Source organism: Asterias amurensis, chromosome 13, assembly GCF_032118995.1.
Source record: "Asterias amurensis chromosome 13, ASM3211899v1".
Lineage (NCBI taxonomy): Eukaryota > Metazoa > Echinodermata > Asteroidea > Forcipulatida > Asteriidae > Asterias > Asterias amurensis.
Window position 1 is genome coordinate 17,199,565 of NC_092660.1, and position 17,936 is coordinate 17,217,500.

At 38.7% G+C, this 17,936-nt stretch overlaps 2 protein-coding genes across 2 annotated transcripts in view; one reads left to right on the plus strand and one right to left on the minus strand.

The window, feature by feature from the left end:
- Nucleotides 1-460: 460 nt before the first annotated feature.
- On the minus strand, nt 461-4,621 carry LOC139945911 (dnaJ homolog subfamily B member 4-like). The gene is made up of 3 exons (XM_071943427.1): nt 4,345-4,621; nt 2,415-3,283; nt 461-1,584 (listed from the first exon to the last, which is right to left on the minus strand). Exons 2-3 carry the CDS (start codon nt 3,225-3,227, stop codon nt 1,357-1,359), a joined length of 1,041 nt encoding a protein of 346 aa, XP_071799528.1. The 5' UTR covers nt 3,228-3,283; nt 4,345-4,621; the 3' UTR covers nt 461-1,356.
- A 1,761-nt stretch (nt 4,622-6,382) lies between these two features.
- The window catches only part of LOC139946299 (receptor-type tyrosine-protein phosphatase F-like), a 23,315-nt gene continuing 11,761 nt past the window's right edge, over nt 6,383-17,936 (plus strand). The window contains exons 1-8 of the mRNA XM_071943922.1: nt 6,383-6,473; nt 6,940-7,087; nt 7,955-8,051; nt 12,257-12,369; nt 12,664-12,776; nt 15,287-15,577; nt 16,409-16,741; nt 17,116-17,186. Coding sequence (XP_071800023.1) covers nt 6,383-6,473; nt 6,940-7,087; nt 7,955-8,051; nt 12,257-12,369; nt 12,664-12,776; nt 15,287-15,577; nt 16,409-16,741; nt 17,116-17,186 — 1,257 coding nt within the window. The remainder of the gene's footprint in view (nt 6,474-6,939; nt 7,088-7,954; nt 8,052-12,256; nt 12,370-12,663; nt 12,777-15,286; nt 15,578-16,408; nt 16,742-17,115; nt 17,187-17,936) is intronic.

Here is a 17,936-nt window from a genome sequence, read left to right on the forward strand (position 1 = left end):
ATTCTAGAGCAATGTTATACCAGACCATCGGGAAAGCCCGGTAGGTAGAAGCAGTTTGAATCCTATATTTTAGCAGCGGCACAGCGGGTACCATCAATGAAATCAAGTTTATGACATAGGGTGTCCTTTACCAAGGAGAAAATGCCTTGGTGCCCTTGCCCTTTCAAAAACAAAGCATGTACAGGCCCGAGTGGGACTCTCTGCATGGCCTTTGACATAAGAACTTTGACAGGCAATACTGGGCCCAATATCATGGCTCTGCTTATTGCAAGCAAAGAATTGGCACTTTCGAAAACAGTGAACTTTGCGCTTAAACAGCTGGCGCAGAATTTAGCTCCTGCACAGTAAGCAGATAACGGTGATCGTAAGCCCAGAATTCAGCGGCAAGCAGAGACATGAAATTGGTCCCATAAGTGTATATATAATTAAGTGTATATAAAGACAATTTACTGGCAGCAAGTTAAAGGCAATCTCCAAGAAGGAAATTCTGTAACATTTCAGTTTTCTCTTTATTTCCCTTTCTTTCCGAAGTGTTATCTTTTAAATGTTTTCATCCAACATATCCAAGAAGGTAGCTTTCAGACCGTTTTCTCAGAAAAAAACCAACAGTCATTGTTACAAATAAATAAGATGACCAAATAATTAAATAAACAAATATATTAATACAAAAGGGAGATTTTTTTGGTGGCAGTTATCACTTCTCTTTACAAAACTTAATCTCTTATCTTCATCAAAGAATTTCAGATCTGTTTAAATCAACTTCACTACACTGTCCATCAGTTTTGATGATATAAACTTTTGTTTTTACAGACGAAATAAAATATATTTAGTGTTGATGCTTTTCACAACAATCATGTTACAATCAAACTATCTAGAAACACTTTTTGTTGACGTTTGATCATGAAATAGCCAAATGTGTTCTCCCTCATTTAAATTAGGTAGACCAAAAAAGTGCAGTTTACTAACGGTTAGCAGTGTTAATGACATAGCAACTGTGCTAAGGATTCAGCGTAAGCATCAAACCTTTACTACACCTATTGCATAACAACACAAAGTTCCACCCACTCAAACCAGCCTGTTCAGTTACATTGTACTGTTAAGTTTAACCAGCATCAAACATCTGATTATGAAGTGTTCTTTTCTCCTGAACAAGAAGGGCATAAAGTAGCGTCTCCTGAGACTGAAGAACGATTCTCACTTTCTGATGTGGTTGTAAAAACTTGTCTTGGGAGTTGACGAAAACACTCTGGCCTGGCTGCTGAAACAAGATGCAAGTCCTTGTGTATTTCCAGTCACCAGAAAGATAATCCATGTCGGTTATTTTAAAGCCACATTGGACGAGTTTGTGTAATAGTTCTACGGAAGGCAATCGGATATAACTTCCTTTGTCGACTTGTTAAGGTAATCAGGGAAGACGATATCAAAGTTGACGATCATGTCTCCTTTGCGCGAGGGTTGCTTGGGTAGAGGGAGCCCTTCCCCACTTACCCTCTTTGTTGAGTTGGGCTTGATGATTTCATTACAGGCTACAGACATTGTGCCACCGTTAATAGAGGGAACGCGTAGTGTGGTTCCTACAAGGGCCTGGAAGGAAAACAGAGAAGAAATGGTCAGTGAAATATGTATCTTGTTTTTTTTTTTCAGGCCTGTATGGTTTGTTTTTGAAAGTGCAAGGGCAACAATGCATTTTCTCCTTGGTAAAACTAAAGGGCAACCTTTGAGCAAATTGTAAACTTCTACTGGAGTATTTCAAGGGCACCAAGGCATTGACCAGGAGGCATGGAGGCAATCGCTTCATTATCTCCGTGAAGTGCTTGTTTTGTTTTTTAAGTTTTGTTCTGAAAGAGGTGATATTGTAAAGAATCTAATGTAGACCCAGTAACTGGTGCCCTGCTGTTCCGTTGTTGCGGTATCGGTACAGCTATGTTTTATGGATGTAAATCAATGCCTGTTTAGCGGCACACTGTCAGTTATGTTGCTGATGATTAAGTTGTGCGCACTTCCTGCAGTAACCAGTGTGCCAGTAAACTACAGTTGATGATGACGCAACAGCAGGGCATCCATGAATGTCATGCAAAATATTTTGGGGGACTTATCATCGTTTCTTCGATGATTAGACTTAAAAATCATCAATTTAAAGCACAGAAAATGATCGTGATATCAAATGAAATGACTGATGATTCATCTTTGACATTTGAGAATCTAGTAAGCGCTTTTCAAGCTCTTTTTTCCCCATTTTTTTTTTGGGGGGGGAGGTATCTTTTGTAGCTAGGTTGAGAAAATCATAGCAAATTGCTGTGTGTGGCAGCTACTACAACCGATGAAGTAAAAAGTTCTTTAAAGATTTGTTTACTGCGCCCCAGCTACTGGGTCTAGGGACAACCCCGACGCTGGTGTTACTAACTGTTGCTTACCTGTTTCAGTGAAACCTTGGCTTTGTAGTGCAAATTACTGCCATCTCTCTGAAAAAACTGATGTGGTTTGTCCTTCAATGTGAAAACAATATCCGCTGGTATTCTGTTCGGTGACTGGTCGCCTTCTTTGGGAAATGTTATTTTTGTTCCAGCTTTCCAGCCCGGCTTGACATTGATTTCTAGTACTTTGTCTTCAGTCTTTTTACTGCGTCCATCAGGATTCAACACTTGTCTTGAGATCTTCATTCTCTTTGTGCATCCTCTGTTAATGTCTTCGAGGGAAACTCTGAGATCATGATGAACAGAAGGGTCCTGCCTCTTTCCGGCTGATTGCATACCTGGCATCCTTGGCATTCCAAACCCAGGGAATCCAAAATCATCGTCAACGTCCATCGGGTCACCTCCAGTGGAGGTTGAGAATATATGTTGACCCCCTCGTCCACCACTGCTTCCTGGCCCTCCAAAGTTCATGAAGATCTTGAACGGGTCCTCGCCGCCAAAGAAACTCTGAAATGTTGCATTGGGATCGCCATGATAAGTCCACTTGAAGTTGCCACCACTTCCACCCCCCGGTGCTGGGCCCGACCCTCCCTTCAGACCCTCCTCACCGTACTTATCAAAGATAGCTCTCTTTTCTTTGTCGCTCAAGACTTCATAGGCCTCTGAGATTTCCTTAAATTTTTCTTCCGCACCTTTACTTTTGTTTTTGTCCGGGTGGTATTTGAGGGCCATTTTACGGTAGGCTTTTTTGATGTCGTCATCACCAGCGTCACGGGCGACGCCAAGAATTTTATAGTAGTCCTTTCCTCCCATTGTTCTGCTCGTAAAGCTGATTCAACTCAATGAATAGAAACTTTTCAAGTAGAGACCTAAATGAACGGATGAAATGAGAAATAAAGTTCCATTATACAATTTATCATTTTTTATGTTCTTTTATGTTAAGAAGGAATTACAAATAAATAGTAAGCTTGCAGGTACATTCATGTGTAAATCTCTTATGAGTTAGTGTTAGTTTGAACTGTATACTCCGCTTGTCTTTGAAATGAGCCAGCTCGGTCGGTCTCGCCATTTCAAACAGTCCAGCAGAGTATACTGTTTGAAGCGTTGATACCGAACTGGCTCTTTTCAAAGCCAACACTCGCTCATAACAGATTTATTGCACATGGTTGTACCATGGTTGTACTTCTAGAAACTATAAGGCTCCCCCTGTGAGCCTATAGTTTCTTGAAGTACCAGGGTTGTACCCGCAAGTTTACTATTTATTTCTCCACACCATACAAAAACAGCAAAGCTTCAACAATAGCAGTTCTTATGAAATTGGTCCCTGACACCATGCAGACACTACAGCATGTCTGGATAATACGGGTCGTTGCTAATTCGGGTTAAAACAACCCTTTTTTACTATGAGGAATACAATTTGTTCAACAGTTTGAAAGTGATTTAGAATTATGCTCTGTTTACACCATATATTTAACGGTTGACTTTGGTTCATTCAAAGGTTCTTTTAAAATGCATTTAAAAATTTGTTGTCATGAGGGGTCGTGAGTTGTCGGTATTTAGTGCGACCGAGCCTGTGTGTCATATGTCAGAACTCAGAAAGAGGGTCCTATTTCGTGCTCTTCTGCCTGGTCACTTGCACAGTTGCACTGCAGGTCGCAAGGATCATCATATTCATATATGAATTTATGATAGTGTTCTCATCTCACTGACAGGACTGACTCACTCATGCTACTTCACTACATAAATATATCAGTATAAAATAGTAGGCCCCCTACCCTATCTAATAGTATCAGATAAACAGTATTAGTATGAATATTATACTAGCTATCATGTTTAAATAATAAAACCCCATTGTCAGTCCGTAGTCATCGTCAGCTAGTTTATCATGAACCAATTACTCGAAATAATAAAAACAATCAACCAACATTACCTGCTCTACTCAACTGTGGTGGAAATACCGCTGCTTTTCAACTTCCGGTTTCAACTGAGTTTTGACTGAATCAGTTTAAAACCCACAAGAAAACACCACCGAAATCTCCACTGTTCCACGTTGACTTTATCCACTAGTTGTCTATCCAAATTGACCGTGCTGTCTTCGATCTAGTGTCACTTGATACTAAAGAACCAGCCCGATTGTTACCTTTATATATTGACAAATAAAACTTCCGGACTGTCGTAGAAATTTCAGGAAACGCCTTATCTCATCACCGACGGACGTGTACTTTGTGTTTATAATTATTTCACTGGTGCTGCCAGCTGATGAACTCAGTGATAATCGAATGGAGTGGGTGATTGGGACCAGTGTATTCGAACTTTCTGGAAAACAAGGATGATGTCATAGGTATTCCTCCACAATTTAGACTTGCTTTTCAGTCGTTTGGCCAATCTCCTTCTCGCAGACCTCCCTGTACTTATAGGCCCTATTATTTGGGGTTAAACAATAAAAATAAAAATAAATGTGGGCCAATAATAGGCCCTCTTTATTTTTGTTTTTATGCTAGTGTATATTTGTATTTTGTTCACCCCGTATTTTCTGTGTGTAACCTAATTAAGTTATTGGAAGAGTTTGCCTTGAAAAAAACACAAAAAATACATTGGGGGGGGGGGGGGGGGGTTACTGGCAGAAACGCTTCTCAGATGTGCAGTTCCATCATTTAAACCGCTTCAAACCGTTTCGGCATATTGAATATTCAAAGGTGATATAGTTTTGTTTGCTGGATTCAAAGTCATCTAGGTATAATGGGATTAAAACAATCAAACGCCCCCCCCCCCAAAAAAAAAGGGGGTTTTGACAAAGAGTTGCAAAAAAGGGGTATCCGGAAAGTTTGGTTTAAAGGCACTGTACACTAATGGTAATAAGTCCAAATAATAAAAACCTACTTGTAAGAAGCAATGGAGAGCTGTTGATGAAACGTTGTGAGAAGCGGCTCCCTCCATGCTCCGAAGTAACGTAGTTTTCGAGTAAAGAAGTAATTTTCTCAGTGAAATATTTGAATTTGATTTCGATACCTCAAAATCCATTTTGAGGTTCCGAAATCAAGCAACTGAAAGCAAACAACTTTGTGTGACAAAGGTGGTTTTTTCCCCCATTAATAATTATCTCGCAAATTCGACGACCAATTGAGTTCAAATTTTCACAGATTTACTATTTTGTGCATACGTTGAGATACACCGAGTTAGAAACTGGTCTTTGACAATTTATTAATACTAAAGGTGCCCAGTGTCTTTAACATGAACAAACTCAAGGCATGGGAAACTTTAAAAACTTACACTTGTTGTTTGAATATAAAAGACCCAACATAATTTTTTAAAGGCACGCGTGAACCTCAAATTTCTAGCAATTAGAAAAGAGAAAAAACCCTGAAAATAACAAAAGTAAACAGTTGCACAAAAAAGGGAAAAAGAAAGAAAGGCCCACAATATAATGTCCTTTAATAACATAAAAAAATACATAGGCCTACACAAAACAGTTAGGCCAACAAGCTTTGCTTCAAAATTTAGAGGGGTGAGGAAATAAGTGAATATTCAAAGTTTACTAGTTTTCTGTTATCTGTTTAATTCTATTTTTATAAGAGATGAATTTTACAAATCAAAGAACAAAACTGAGTCGACTGGCCGAGCCCCAACCACACCCCATGCCTGCAGGCATTTTATTTACCTGAACAATAGAATTGACATCCTCAAAAATGTTCCTGATTTGTTGTTAAGGATTCCCATTTTTGAATCGATGTAGAAGAAAATTCCCCATTGAAAATCACTATTAAACGACACTGGTAATTTTGATGTAAAGAATTAAATGCTGCCCGCAGACAGAAGATAAGCTTTTTCCCGCCAAGACACTGGACTTTTACTAAAAAGTACATTCAATGGAACGTGTTCACTTTGGAATGTCACCCCATATTCACAACATAAAGATATTTTGTTATGCAAATTAGGAGTTTTACAGGCGCTGTTTTCGAAGACTCATTATGGGCGAAGTGATGTGGCATTTCGTGTCGTGCAATGTAGGATGGAGGACAAACATGGGCATATCTCTTGCTCCATCCAACGTCGGGACCCGTTATAGACCTCTCGTGTTCTCTGGACAATATTTAGTTGTAAATGTATCAAAATTCATATCATGGCCAACTTTTTGTATGCAAAAATATTTCGGCAACAACACTGTAGAAACAGTTGTGATATTTTCTATAAGAGGCACGGCCAAGACTGGAAGTAGGCCAGCCCTCCATTATACGAAAACCGTTGCATTTTGTCACTGGCCAGAAAATAACGGTCTTAAAAAAAAACTTTGGAGTTGAGAGACTATTGTCCGAATGGCTGGAGAGAGCTTCATGGGAAGAGCTGTAGCCTACCTGCCAATGAAAACTACACTACTAAAGCCAAAACGTTCCAACTACTTTCGACACTAACTTGTTGAGGTAATGGCTCATAATATTTACATTTTGACCAAAATCGTGAACATAGTGTCCGTTAAATAACCCCTCCGAGCTCAAACTGAGCATTGATTTTATGGGTTTTTTTTCAGGTCAAAGACGGGGAACGACAGACCGGGCGGTTGTAAGCGGTGGACCGAGCCGGGGAGGAGTGAAGGCGGAGACCCGGCAGCCAGCATCGGAGCTCCAGTTCAGCCAAGCTTCAAGAGACGTGATTGGACCGGGGCACGGGACCGTTTCGTGATGTGTGCGAAGAGATGGGACATCTGTGTGCTGACGACTCTCGGGAAAACGGACGACCCCATGGTCACAGGTTAAAATAAATTAAAATATTATTATTTTATTCCCACAACAAGATTATCTGCGTTTCTCCTGAATTCTCCTGAAGACGAGTACCCCTTTCGAAACGTCAAGACACCGTATTTTACAATAATGTTTACACCTAGGTGACTTCTTTACATGCCAGCTATAGGCCTTATGCACATGACGTCGGTTCAGTATACGGCGCCCCCGCATTGAGGTCAAAAGGAGGTTGTTCATTTGCCAATTTACGTGCGTTTCGATTGTTTCGTCACCGTTTGACCTCAAAGATGGCGGCTGGATGACGTCAATGCATAAGGTCTATTGTCTAAAAGATAACTTGAGTTATTCAGCCATAATAATGAGTATATTGTTTCTCTAATTATCTAAGTTCTTAATGGCCGGCACGGGTACTTTAATCGAGAATCCAATTATAGGCTAGTTGTTTATTTTTTACTCTAAAAAAAAAAAGGGGGGCGCGTGCTGACCCCAACCCCATCTTCCTGATGTGGAATGGTCCATTCTGATATCAAGGAATTTGACTCCCCCAATCATTACACTTTGCAGAGTTTGACTTTATAGTGATTAAGTGATACCATCATCTCCCTTTCCTGAAATGGTATTTGTTCTTCAAGTAATCATCTCATTCCTCAACATTTTGAGAGAGTGAAAAAAAGTTATTTTGTATAAATAAAATGGTATTTTTGGTTCAAGGCCTAAGAATATTTTTGAAAGGAAACAAATTATTAATAATAATTTTACGAATTTTGTTTACCTTTTAATCGTTATTTTATTTATATTTTTCAGGAGCTCGGTGCAGGAGACTTACCAGATGGGAGTTGATCTTGTGTGTGTTTCTTGTCTTTGGACCTTGACGTACATTGGAGTTCGCCAAAGGACTAAGGTAAAGAGAACTTTGCTGTATATCCGACCTCCACCTTTTTGAGTTCTCTTTTGCGATTGACAAAAATATTTTTATTCTTTCGATCTCTTGAGCAACTGGTATAGTAAACACAATCAAGTAAAGTTTATGGAGAAAGAAAAAAAATTACGGCTTCAATGGAAAACAAATTTCAATAAATTAATTGAATTAAATGCACATAAAACCATCTCTAATGAAATTGTTCCCAAAAGAATAAGTGGTTATTAAAAACAAATTAGTTCTATTGACCTTTCCAAAAAAAAATAACAAGGTCGCAGGTTCAAGTCATTTTCAAGATAAGTTTTCTGCTTGTTTGTAACTTGATAAAAAAAAAAAGATCTGTTGGATTTGAAAAAGTTATAGTGGAGGTCGGATAACGCAAGTTGACCTTTCAAGATTCAAGATCAAGACAAGATGAAGACTGCAAAGAGTAAGAGAAGATCTAACCCGTTCTCTTGCAGAGTCCCACCCCTCGTACTGCCCCTTTCTCCCAAGAGGTTCTGCGATCTTGTTGATGTTGTCCTTGCTTGTGCAGCTTTCAAGGTGACGTCACACATTCTGGGTATTTCTTGATGTGCATATTGGTCGAAGCCAATGATGCTTTTTAAAATATAGGTGACTAATCTAACTGGAAATCTCGGTCAGGGTTGATTCTTCAAGTTATCATTTGTCATGTTTATAATATTGTCATGATTTTAAATCATTTTAAACAGCTTAACACTATGAGCACCAAATCAAAACAACTTTTTTATATTAATTCTTAAAAAAAATATCAGCGTTATTTTTAAGAAAACAAACCTAATGGGCTCTGTAGGGTAATGAAACATTTAAAATTAAATTCTACAATTTCCCCATACTGTGATTTGTAATCTATGCACAACACCTATCACAGTAAGTGTGCATGTTTTATAGGTAATCATGCCGTGAGATTCTATAGTCCAATTGTACAGTACATGGGGGTCCTGGAAGTGTGGCCTGGGGTCGATTTCACAAAGAGTTAGGACTAGTCCTAACTTAGGACTAGTCCTAGGAGATATACAAATTGCATTGATAGTCCTAAGTTAGGACGAGTAACTGGTCCTAACTCGAGATAAGACTAGTCCTAACTCTTTGTGAAATCCACCCCTGGATGAGAATGGGCTGAGCTACGGATCAGAGGCTTTCGGGAGAGGTTAACAAAATCACCATTCATTTTGTTGTATATTGTGTGATTTAGGAGTATATTGCATAAATAATTTAGACAAGCTAAATTAATATGAACATATTCCTATTATCAGCGCATACATCAATTTAAATGCAGCTACTTTTAACTCTAGCATAACTGCCCTCGCGTTGGAATATTATCTGACTTAAAGTGTATTCACATTATTCCTGTCAAATCTGCATTCATTAATTGATGACCAATAGTTGATTTAGGAGTGGTAAATAGATAATTTAGTCCAGCTAAGTTAATATTTACATCTTCATAATATCAAATATTGCAGTCAATTCTGAATATAGACATTCTAAACTGAGCAGGAATAACATGAAAATTAAATTATTTATTTAAAATAGATAAAATAACCAATAAACAATGTAGCTTCGTCCAGTAATCATTTTGATCAAGGTAAAATAAAAATAAAGACATGAGGGGGGGGGGGTCTTATAGGAAACCCAGGTCATGAAATGCAAGTCATTTCATATATTAGGGCTCATATATAGCCAATAACTTCCTTCAATTGCTTAGTTTTGAGCGCTGCGCTGCGAGGAAAGGAGGGGAAAAGAAGACAAGCGACAAGAGGAGAAAAGAGCAGATCGTCCCATGGAGTAAATGATGTCGGCTGCCCGCAGGGGCTTGTATGAATGGTAAGACAGCAAACGCCTAGAGATAAGACTAACTACTACTCTTTCAACAGGTTGTCTGAAGTTTGATAGACTGCAACATTCATAATTCTAAAGTAAAAGCCTTGAATTTGTTAAGAACAAATTAATGGTATAGGCCTACAATTATCACTGAAAGAAGGGGGTTGACTCAAATGTTTCTGACATGTGCTTGCTGCAGCTTGTAACAGTAGCCCTGCAGTACCTAGTTTAATTGAACTGTGTAACAAAAAATGCTTTGGTTTGATCAGTGTAATAATTCAAAAGATCAGCTAATGTACAACAAGGGCCAATTGCATAGAGCTGCTGAGGCAGTTAATATTGCTCTACCATTTTCTGCTCAGCCAAAATTGAGCAGGTTAGCAGTCACAGATGATATAGGCATAATATGTTATTTTGGCTGGTGTAGGCCTAACTATGTTCTGGCAAGCATAATTTTGTCCCTCAGCCAGATTTTGTACTTAAGCACCTCTGAAATTTGATCCTTTTGTAGTTCATCAGTCTTTGTGAAATTAAAGGCAGTGGACACTATTGGTAATTGTCAAAGACTAGCCTTCACAGTTGGTGTATCTCAACATATGCATGAAGTAACAAACCTGTGAAAATTTGAGCTCAATCGGTCATCGAACTTGCGAGATAATAATGAAAGAAAAACACCCTTGTCACACGAAGTTGTGTGCTTTCAGATGCTTGATTTCGAGACTTCAAATTCTAAATCTGAGGTCTCGAGATCAGATTCGTGGAAAATTACTTTTTTCTCGAAAACTATGGCACTTCAGAGGGAGCCGTTTCTCACAATGTTTTATAACATCAACTTCTCCCCATTACTCGTCACCAAGAAAGCTTTTATGCTAAAAATTATTTTGAGTAATTACCAATAGTGTCCACTGCCTTTAATAAAATAATACAAAACTGTTAAGTTATAACACTATAGCTAAACATTATTGAGTGAGCCATAAAGCAGTATGAGAAATCAAATCTAAAATAGTGTAGGCCTAAACCTTGATTTAAATTGTTTCAAAACTTATTTTTTGGGGGTTGAAAAAAGTGGGACTTGAACCTGCGACCTCCGGATTAACATGCTGGGTGCTCCACCTACAGAGCTATTTTGCCCTAGTGTTGGCAGTCTCCATTTTGTCAATATCTTGTTGTGGGTTGCCACTCTGAAACATACAACCTATAGCTGTAACTGCCACTCTATTGTGCTCTTTGTTCAACCCAACATTATTTAGAATTTACCCATTTACCAGTTCCCTTTTGTAGTTTATTACTTTGTATTTGAAATAAAGTTTGTTTAAAGTTTTAATTAAAGGTAAAGCAATGTCAATTAGACATTTAGGCTTAAAGTTGTAAATCTATGGTTACAATTAAAAAATTGACTTAACCTGTTTTATCTTAGAAACCCACAAGCTCAATAGTGGTAGAATTAAATACACTTTTCAAAGCGCATTTTAACTGTCTTTAGATAATACAATGACCCCTATAACCCTGACATGATATTGCTAACCCTATACCCCAACTTAAACATTAGCCTATATGACCCCAAAAGCCTTTGGCCTTACCTGTAATCACTAACCCTAGCCCCCATAGAGCCCTCCCAATACCCCAAACACGTACCCTTCCCGTACCCTATACTAACCCTAACCCTAACCCTAACCCTAGCCTTACCCCCAACAATGACTCTATAAACCTCAGCCTGACCCTAACCCAAATATATAAGCATAGCCTTAACCCTGAGCCTAACCCTAACCCTCTTACCGAACTCAATACACACAACCCATAACCACAACCATAAATCGTCAGCATACACTAAAGCTATACCCCTAACCCTAAGTCTACTCTAAGCGTACCCCAAGCCAAACCCTGCCTCACAATGATGAGGGGAAGTGGCGGGGTTAGGTTAGCTAGCTCTCTTAAAAGAGTGAAAATGCGCTCTTTGAAGAGCCATATGAGGGACAACTCTTTTTTGAGTGGCTTCCACTCTTTTAGATTGAAGTTTGCATCTTTTGAGTGATTTTTCACTCTGTCCTGGAATGAAACCCCTCTAAACTTTGAAGTAACCACCACTCCTTCTAAAGAGCCATTTGAGGGACAACTCGAAATGTAAAGAGTGGTGTATTTTTCACTCTTTTACATTAGAGAGTAAGGTTAATGTTAGTTTTATGTAGAGTTAATGAAGGGTCGGGGTTAGTTACCCAAACTATCCTAAACCGACCCTAACCCTAAACCTTAACTCTTGCCCCAAGATCCTTCACCCCAACAATGATCATATAACGCTACCCTCACCCTCGGATCCTAATCCTTTCGATCTCATTTAATTGTTTTAGCGCGAAGCTATTGGACTTGACATTACTGACCCACCTCTGATGGCAGGTGGCAACAAGATGGGCATCATTGCAGCCGCTGGATTTGCGTTCCTGATCTATTCGAAAAAGAAACGGTATGTATAGACTTTATAGTGATAGCCCAACAATGTAGGCTAGGCCTAGGCCTATATTGATGTGAACAAAAAAGTGAAAAATGCCCGCGTTCAGACATGGTCTCTGGCGCAAACTTGGACATTCCAGTGATGTGTTTTGCACATTGTGTGGCCCATTTTGAATATCTCTTATTGGTTTGCCCGCTGCTGGCGTGCTCGCCTTTGACTGATCCGCATTGTGGTGAAGTCAGTATTAGTTTGGGAGAACGTCCTTGAAAAATGAAACGGTCCACAAACTCACAACACGTGCACAATTTCCATCATGCTGCAAAAAAATCCCCGGGTAGCGATGAATAGGCCTAATAGCACTGGCTCGTCGGATAAATTATGCAGCCCCTGGTTTTGCGAGCTTCGTTCATGCGTAGAGAGTAAGTATGGTAGTTTATTAGTCTGCTTTTAGCAATTATCCATCGAATTAGGACTTGGTGATGGGTATAGGGACAACACGTACTTTATGAACCGGGATTTCCATCCAGCGTCGTGTACAGTTATGACAACCATTCACTTGTTCATTTTGCTGTGCTTGTTATTATTATGCCAAGGAATTTATGGTAAGTGAAATCTTGAGTCGCTATACGGACAGAAAGAGAATCCATTCACCATCACTCATGACATTTCAATGTTCAGGGATTGTTGTCATCATGTGAATTAGGCCTACGTGGTGGTGATAAGTAGTGCCGGGGCGTTCAGTATGTTCATCCTCCTCCTAAAAATGCGAAAAGATTGGCACTGTCAATGGAGCTAGGCTAATTCTAGAGGGCAATTCTAGAAACTATAGGGCTTCCACCAGTGAGCTACGGGTGAGCCTTATAAAAAGTTATAGTTTCTTTAGTAGTTGCGATAACGTAACCCTCCTCTCCGCCGTCGGCAGGAGGGTTACGTTATCGCAACTATTTCTTTAGAAGCTCTGCAACACGAAGGGTGTGTGATGGGCTCGAAGTTGGGAAGGGGAATCCACAAAACTGCAGGAATTGTTGTAGCTCAGAATCTTGACTGGATTGGGGTTTTATTGACATTTCAAGACCAGGGTCCAATTTCATAGAGCTGCTAATCACACAAATTTGCTTAGCATGAAATTTCTGCCGAGATAAAAACAGGACTACCAGCCAAATTTAGACATGATTTTAAAGATGAGCAAACAACAGCTGGATACCAGTAACAAGCAATATGCAACAAATGGAGATTTGGTTTGTAATCCTGTTTTTATCAAGGAAGAAATTTCATGCTAAACAAATTTTTTTTCTTAGCAGCTCTATGAAATTGGGCCCCGATGATAAATGAAAAGAGACTGAAATCAAACAAGAAAAAACACTGAGGAACATCTATAACTGTTTCACGGAACGAAATACTAAATACTGAGAGAAGATGGATCTGCAAACATGAAAAATGTGTGAGACACAAACTCAAAATTTTAACATCATTCTTTTGAGACAAGGTACATAAATTGAAGGGTAAAAACCAAGACCGGGGACATGTCCTAGGTCTTGAGCTGCTGGCCCGACACTGAAATCTCTGCCTTGGGCCAGTGCACCATTGTAAACTTCAACCCCTGTGTGCAATTAATACTACCTGTAACGTAAACTTAATTGGATTAGGTTATGCAAGGCCAGTGTTTTTATCCGGGTTGCTTTAAGCCTTAATTACAGGTGATTCAATGATCAGAACCAAGGCCCTGCATATTTATAATATGGTCGCTGCAGAACCAAGGTCGCATTAATTTAAATAAAGTTGTAAGCTTTTTTATAAGGTTCCGACTTCCAACTCATTCATTTTATTTCATAACATTTCAATGTGTGAGTTATAACTCAAAGCAATATGAAATTTCTCTGAATTTTCAACTATACTAAATTAATGTCGAAAGTGTTTACATTTTTTGGGTTTATTCCCTTTCAAAATCTCATCCTTAGATTGTATTGACTTGCAAAAATTAGTCTTGTTTTTCCTTTTAGCAATGACTTGATTATCTTATTTTTGAATAATATTAAAATAATAATTTTTATTTTATTTTTAGTTTTTATTTATTTATTAATTTTTGTCTCCCCTGATCAATCTCTAGTTCCAGTGATCGATTTGTTATTTTTGTATTTTTTCATTTTTTTTTTTTTTTTTGCAAGGAGTGGCCACCCCTTGCAAAAAAAAGAAAACAGAAAAAGAAAACAGAAAAAATACAAAAATAACAAAACGATAGGGGTTGAAATCCACAAGGCTTGTAGCTACACATTTTTACTGGAACATAGTTAATTTTACAAGAAAAGAATCAAAAATTCAAGTTGAATTTGAACAAGCTACAGTGAAGACGCTACTCAACATTTTTACTGTTTAATCCATAATTGATTTCTGTTCAAGTTATTACACAGTGAGGTAATTTATTCTAAGGAAAAAAACCTGACTCATTGTGAGGGTTTACTTGCCCCACTTTAAAGGCACTGGACACTGTAGGTAATTGCTTAAAATAATTGTTAGCATAAAATCTTACTTGTTAGTGATCATAAACAGTGTGAGAAACGGCTCAGTGTGAAGTAACGTAGTTTTTGAGAAAGAAGTTTTTTCTCACTAGAATATTTGATTTTGATTTTGAGACCTCACAATTTGATTTTGAGGTCTCAAATTGAAGCATCTGAAAGCACACAACTTTGTGTGACAAGGGTGTTTTTTTTTTCCATTTAATTATCTCGCTACTTCGACGACCAATGGAGCTCAAATTTTCACAGGTTTGTTATTTTGTGCATATTGTTGAGATACACCAAGTGAGAAGACTGGTCTTTGACATCTACCAACAGTGTTCAGTGCCTTTAATTTCAAGCCCTGATCAGCCTGTTCTCATACGATATGTGTATCAATAAATATCACTTCCAGCTTGTGTTATTTCCCATTCCAGGAGCAATCACTTCACTATCTCAGGCGACAAAACCAAATGCAGGACAACCAGTACCTCTTCTCTGTGAGGCAATGGATATGCCTCCAATTCCTGGTCCTAATGCTCTGACCTTAACAGGGTCAGATGGGGTAGAGGTCACGGCTTCGGAGACAACTGTCCTTGCCAGTAACAGGAGGGTGACAACATTTATTGTAACTGTTGTGGATCTTGGCAAAGAGTTTACCTGTTCTCTGCTAGACTCCGATGGGACAACAGTTCTTGATCGTCAGACCATCACTGTCAATGTCTATGGTAAACAGTTAAAAACAAAATGTTAAATACACTTTTAAAAAAACTAGTTGCTACACTACATGTAAGTAATGCTTAGATTAATTTGTAAAGGAGAATGGTTAGGGAGAATTTTTTCACTTAGAGGGGAAGTTAAAAGTTTGGTTATGACTCATAAAATCATGGCAATAAAAGCCTTTTGTTAGAAGCTAGCCTACAGCAGTGATAAAGCGTTTTGAGAAACATTTCACTTTGAAGTAATGTGTTTTTATAAAAAGGTTTATAAACCCCCAAAATTTTAATCTGAGAAGCGTTACTGTGCCATAGAGTTGTATATAAGAACTAGAGGGCGCACTGGCCTATATACGCGCTCCGGCATGCGCCCAGGCGGCCATTTTCTAAGTTGACAAAACGGCTATCTCACAGCGTGTGTTTGTGCGGCCATTTTGTAAGTTGAACAAACAGCATCGCGTGAGCGTTCAAAAAACAAAACCTCAAACGTGTATTTCATATTCAACGCGTGTGCAGAATGACGCGCTTGTCATCTTGCGGTCCCGTGGCATTTGTGCACGAAGTATCACTCGTGCGCCCTCTAGTTCTTATATATAACTCTATGTACTGTGCACTCTTCTCAGATCCTGGTGTTTTTGGTACATTGCCAATTCTTTTTCTAAAAAAATTGTTTATTAGTGAAACTTGCAGACGGTTGCTACAAAAAGTGCCTATTTTACCTACATAAAATAGCACCAGAGTATTTCATATATTGTGTGTAATCTAAACTTTGTGATCACTCTTTGCTTATCCTTTTTTTTTCTCTCTGAAATACTAATTAAAACTTTTATTTTTTAAATACAGTTCTGCCATTCTTGCAATCACCACCTACAATTGTCTTGGACTACCTCGTAAGCACTGAGCTGACCATCACTTGGCTACAATGGGAAACGGACGGTCTCGGCGATGGCCCGGTTTTACGCTATGAAGTCGTCTATCGTAACAAGACTAATGTAGAGGGTGATACTTCATATGACTACAAGCTCGGGTTGGATTCGAACCAGACGACAACGGCAAGAGTCACAGGGCTTCGCACTGAGCAGGAGTATGACTTTGCTGTGGTGGTCGTGCGAGAGGGGGAAGGAGGGGCAGGGAAGCCAAGCAACAAAACAACAATAACAACAATATGTGCAGGAAGTAAGAAGCTAATTCGTTCAGATTCTTGACCAGATTCATGAGGGTTGTCCATTAAAACTTCAGTAAAGGTGTAAATTTTTACCAATTCCAATAAATAGGCCATAAGGCTAAAGTGGATTTTCTCATCCCATTCCGGAACGGGACGAGAAAATACAGTTTAGCTGGTCTAAGAGAACTCTGTGGGTTTTAGCAAAGTAATTGCTGGAGCTTTCCATAGAAAATTAACAAAAATGTGAGAGAAAGAGATGACTTGGCCCCGAGAACATGAAACTGATATAGAGCCAGTGCGGGGTGTTTTTGTTTCAAGAGAGTTTGGTGCAATAAAATCATCCCTTGGACTTGATTTTTAATTGTCATTTCTTTTGTTTTTTTAGTGCCAACATCAGCACCTATAGTTGTCTCTTTGACTGCCATTGGCCCAACTGAACTGCAGCTAGTGTGGAGGGTAAGGATCTTATTTCTCTCCAAAAGTAGCATTTAAAAAAGTACTGAATTACAATGGTCGGTGGTCTAGTAGTGAGTACACAGTGCTTAGCACATCAGTGTGAGGGCATATCAAATAAAATTACATTTATTACAAAGTAGCCATTCAGATTAAAGCGTTATTCTTTTTTTCCCAAAATTGTTTTCATACACCCACCATTTCAAAGTTTTGTTTTATTGACAGACTGTTTGATACACTGGAGTATAAAATAATCCCTCAAATGAAGCAAATGTTTTAGATCAATGTCCCCCAGCTCAGGAATTTTCACTGTTTTCCCCTAGCAACATTGTAGTTGACTCGGGAAACAGAAAACACAAAAACACCCCATCCCCCCTCTTAAACTACATTAATTACTTTAGAGGGTGTCGTTTCTAACAATGTTGTATAATATCAACCGCTCTCCAGTACTCTTACCACGCTGTAATGGTAGTTCCTTTTTTCATAGTAATTACCAAAGGTTTACCTTCCCTTTAAAGGCAGTGGACACTATTGGTAATTACACAAAATAATTATTAGCATAAAACCTTACTTGGTAACAAGTAATGGGGAGAGGCTGATGCCATAATAGTTTTTGAGAAAGAAGTAATTTTCCACAAATTTGATTTTAAGGCCTCAGATTTAGAATTTGAGGTCTCGAAATCAAGCTTCGGAAAGCATACTTTGTGTGACAAGGGTGTTTTTTCTTTCAATATTATCTCGCAACTTAGAATG

Bases quoted from the DNA above. Each gene is read 5' to 3' on its own strand.
- LOC139945911 (XM_071943427.1), bottom strand. From the start codon at position 3,227: ATGGGAGGAAAGGACTACTATAAAATTCTTGGCGTCGCCCGTGACGCT. The intron at 1,585-2,414 runs GTAAGCAACAGT...TTTTCCTTCCAG, and splicing joins CCAAGGTTTCACTGAAACAG to GCCCTTGTAGGAACCACACT.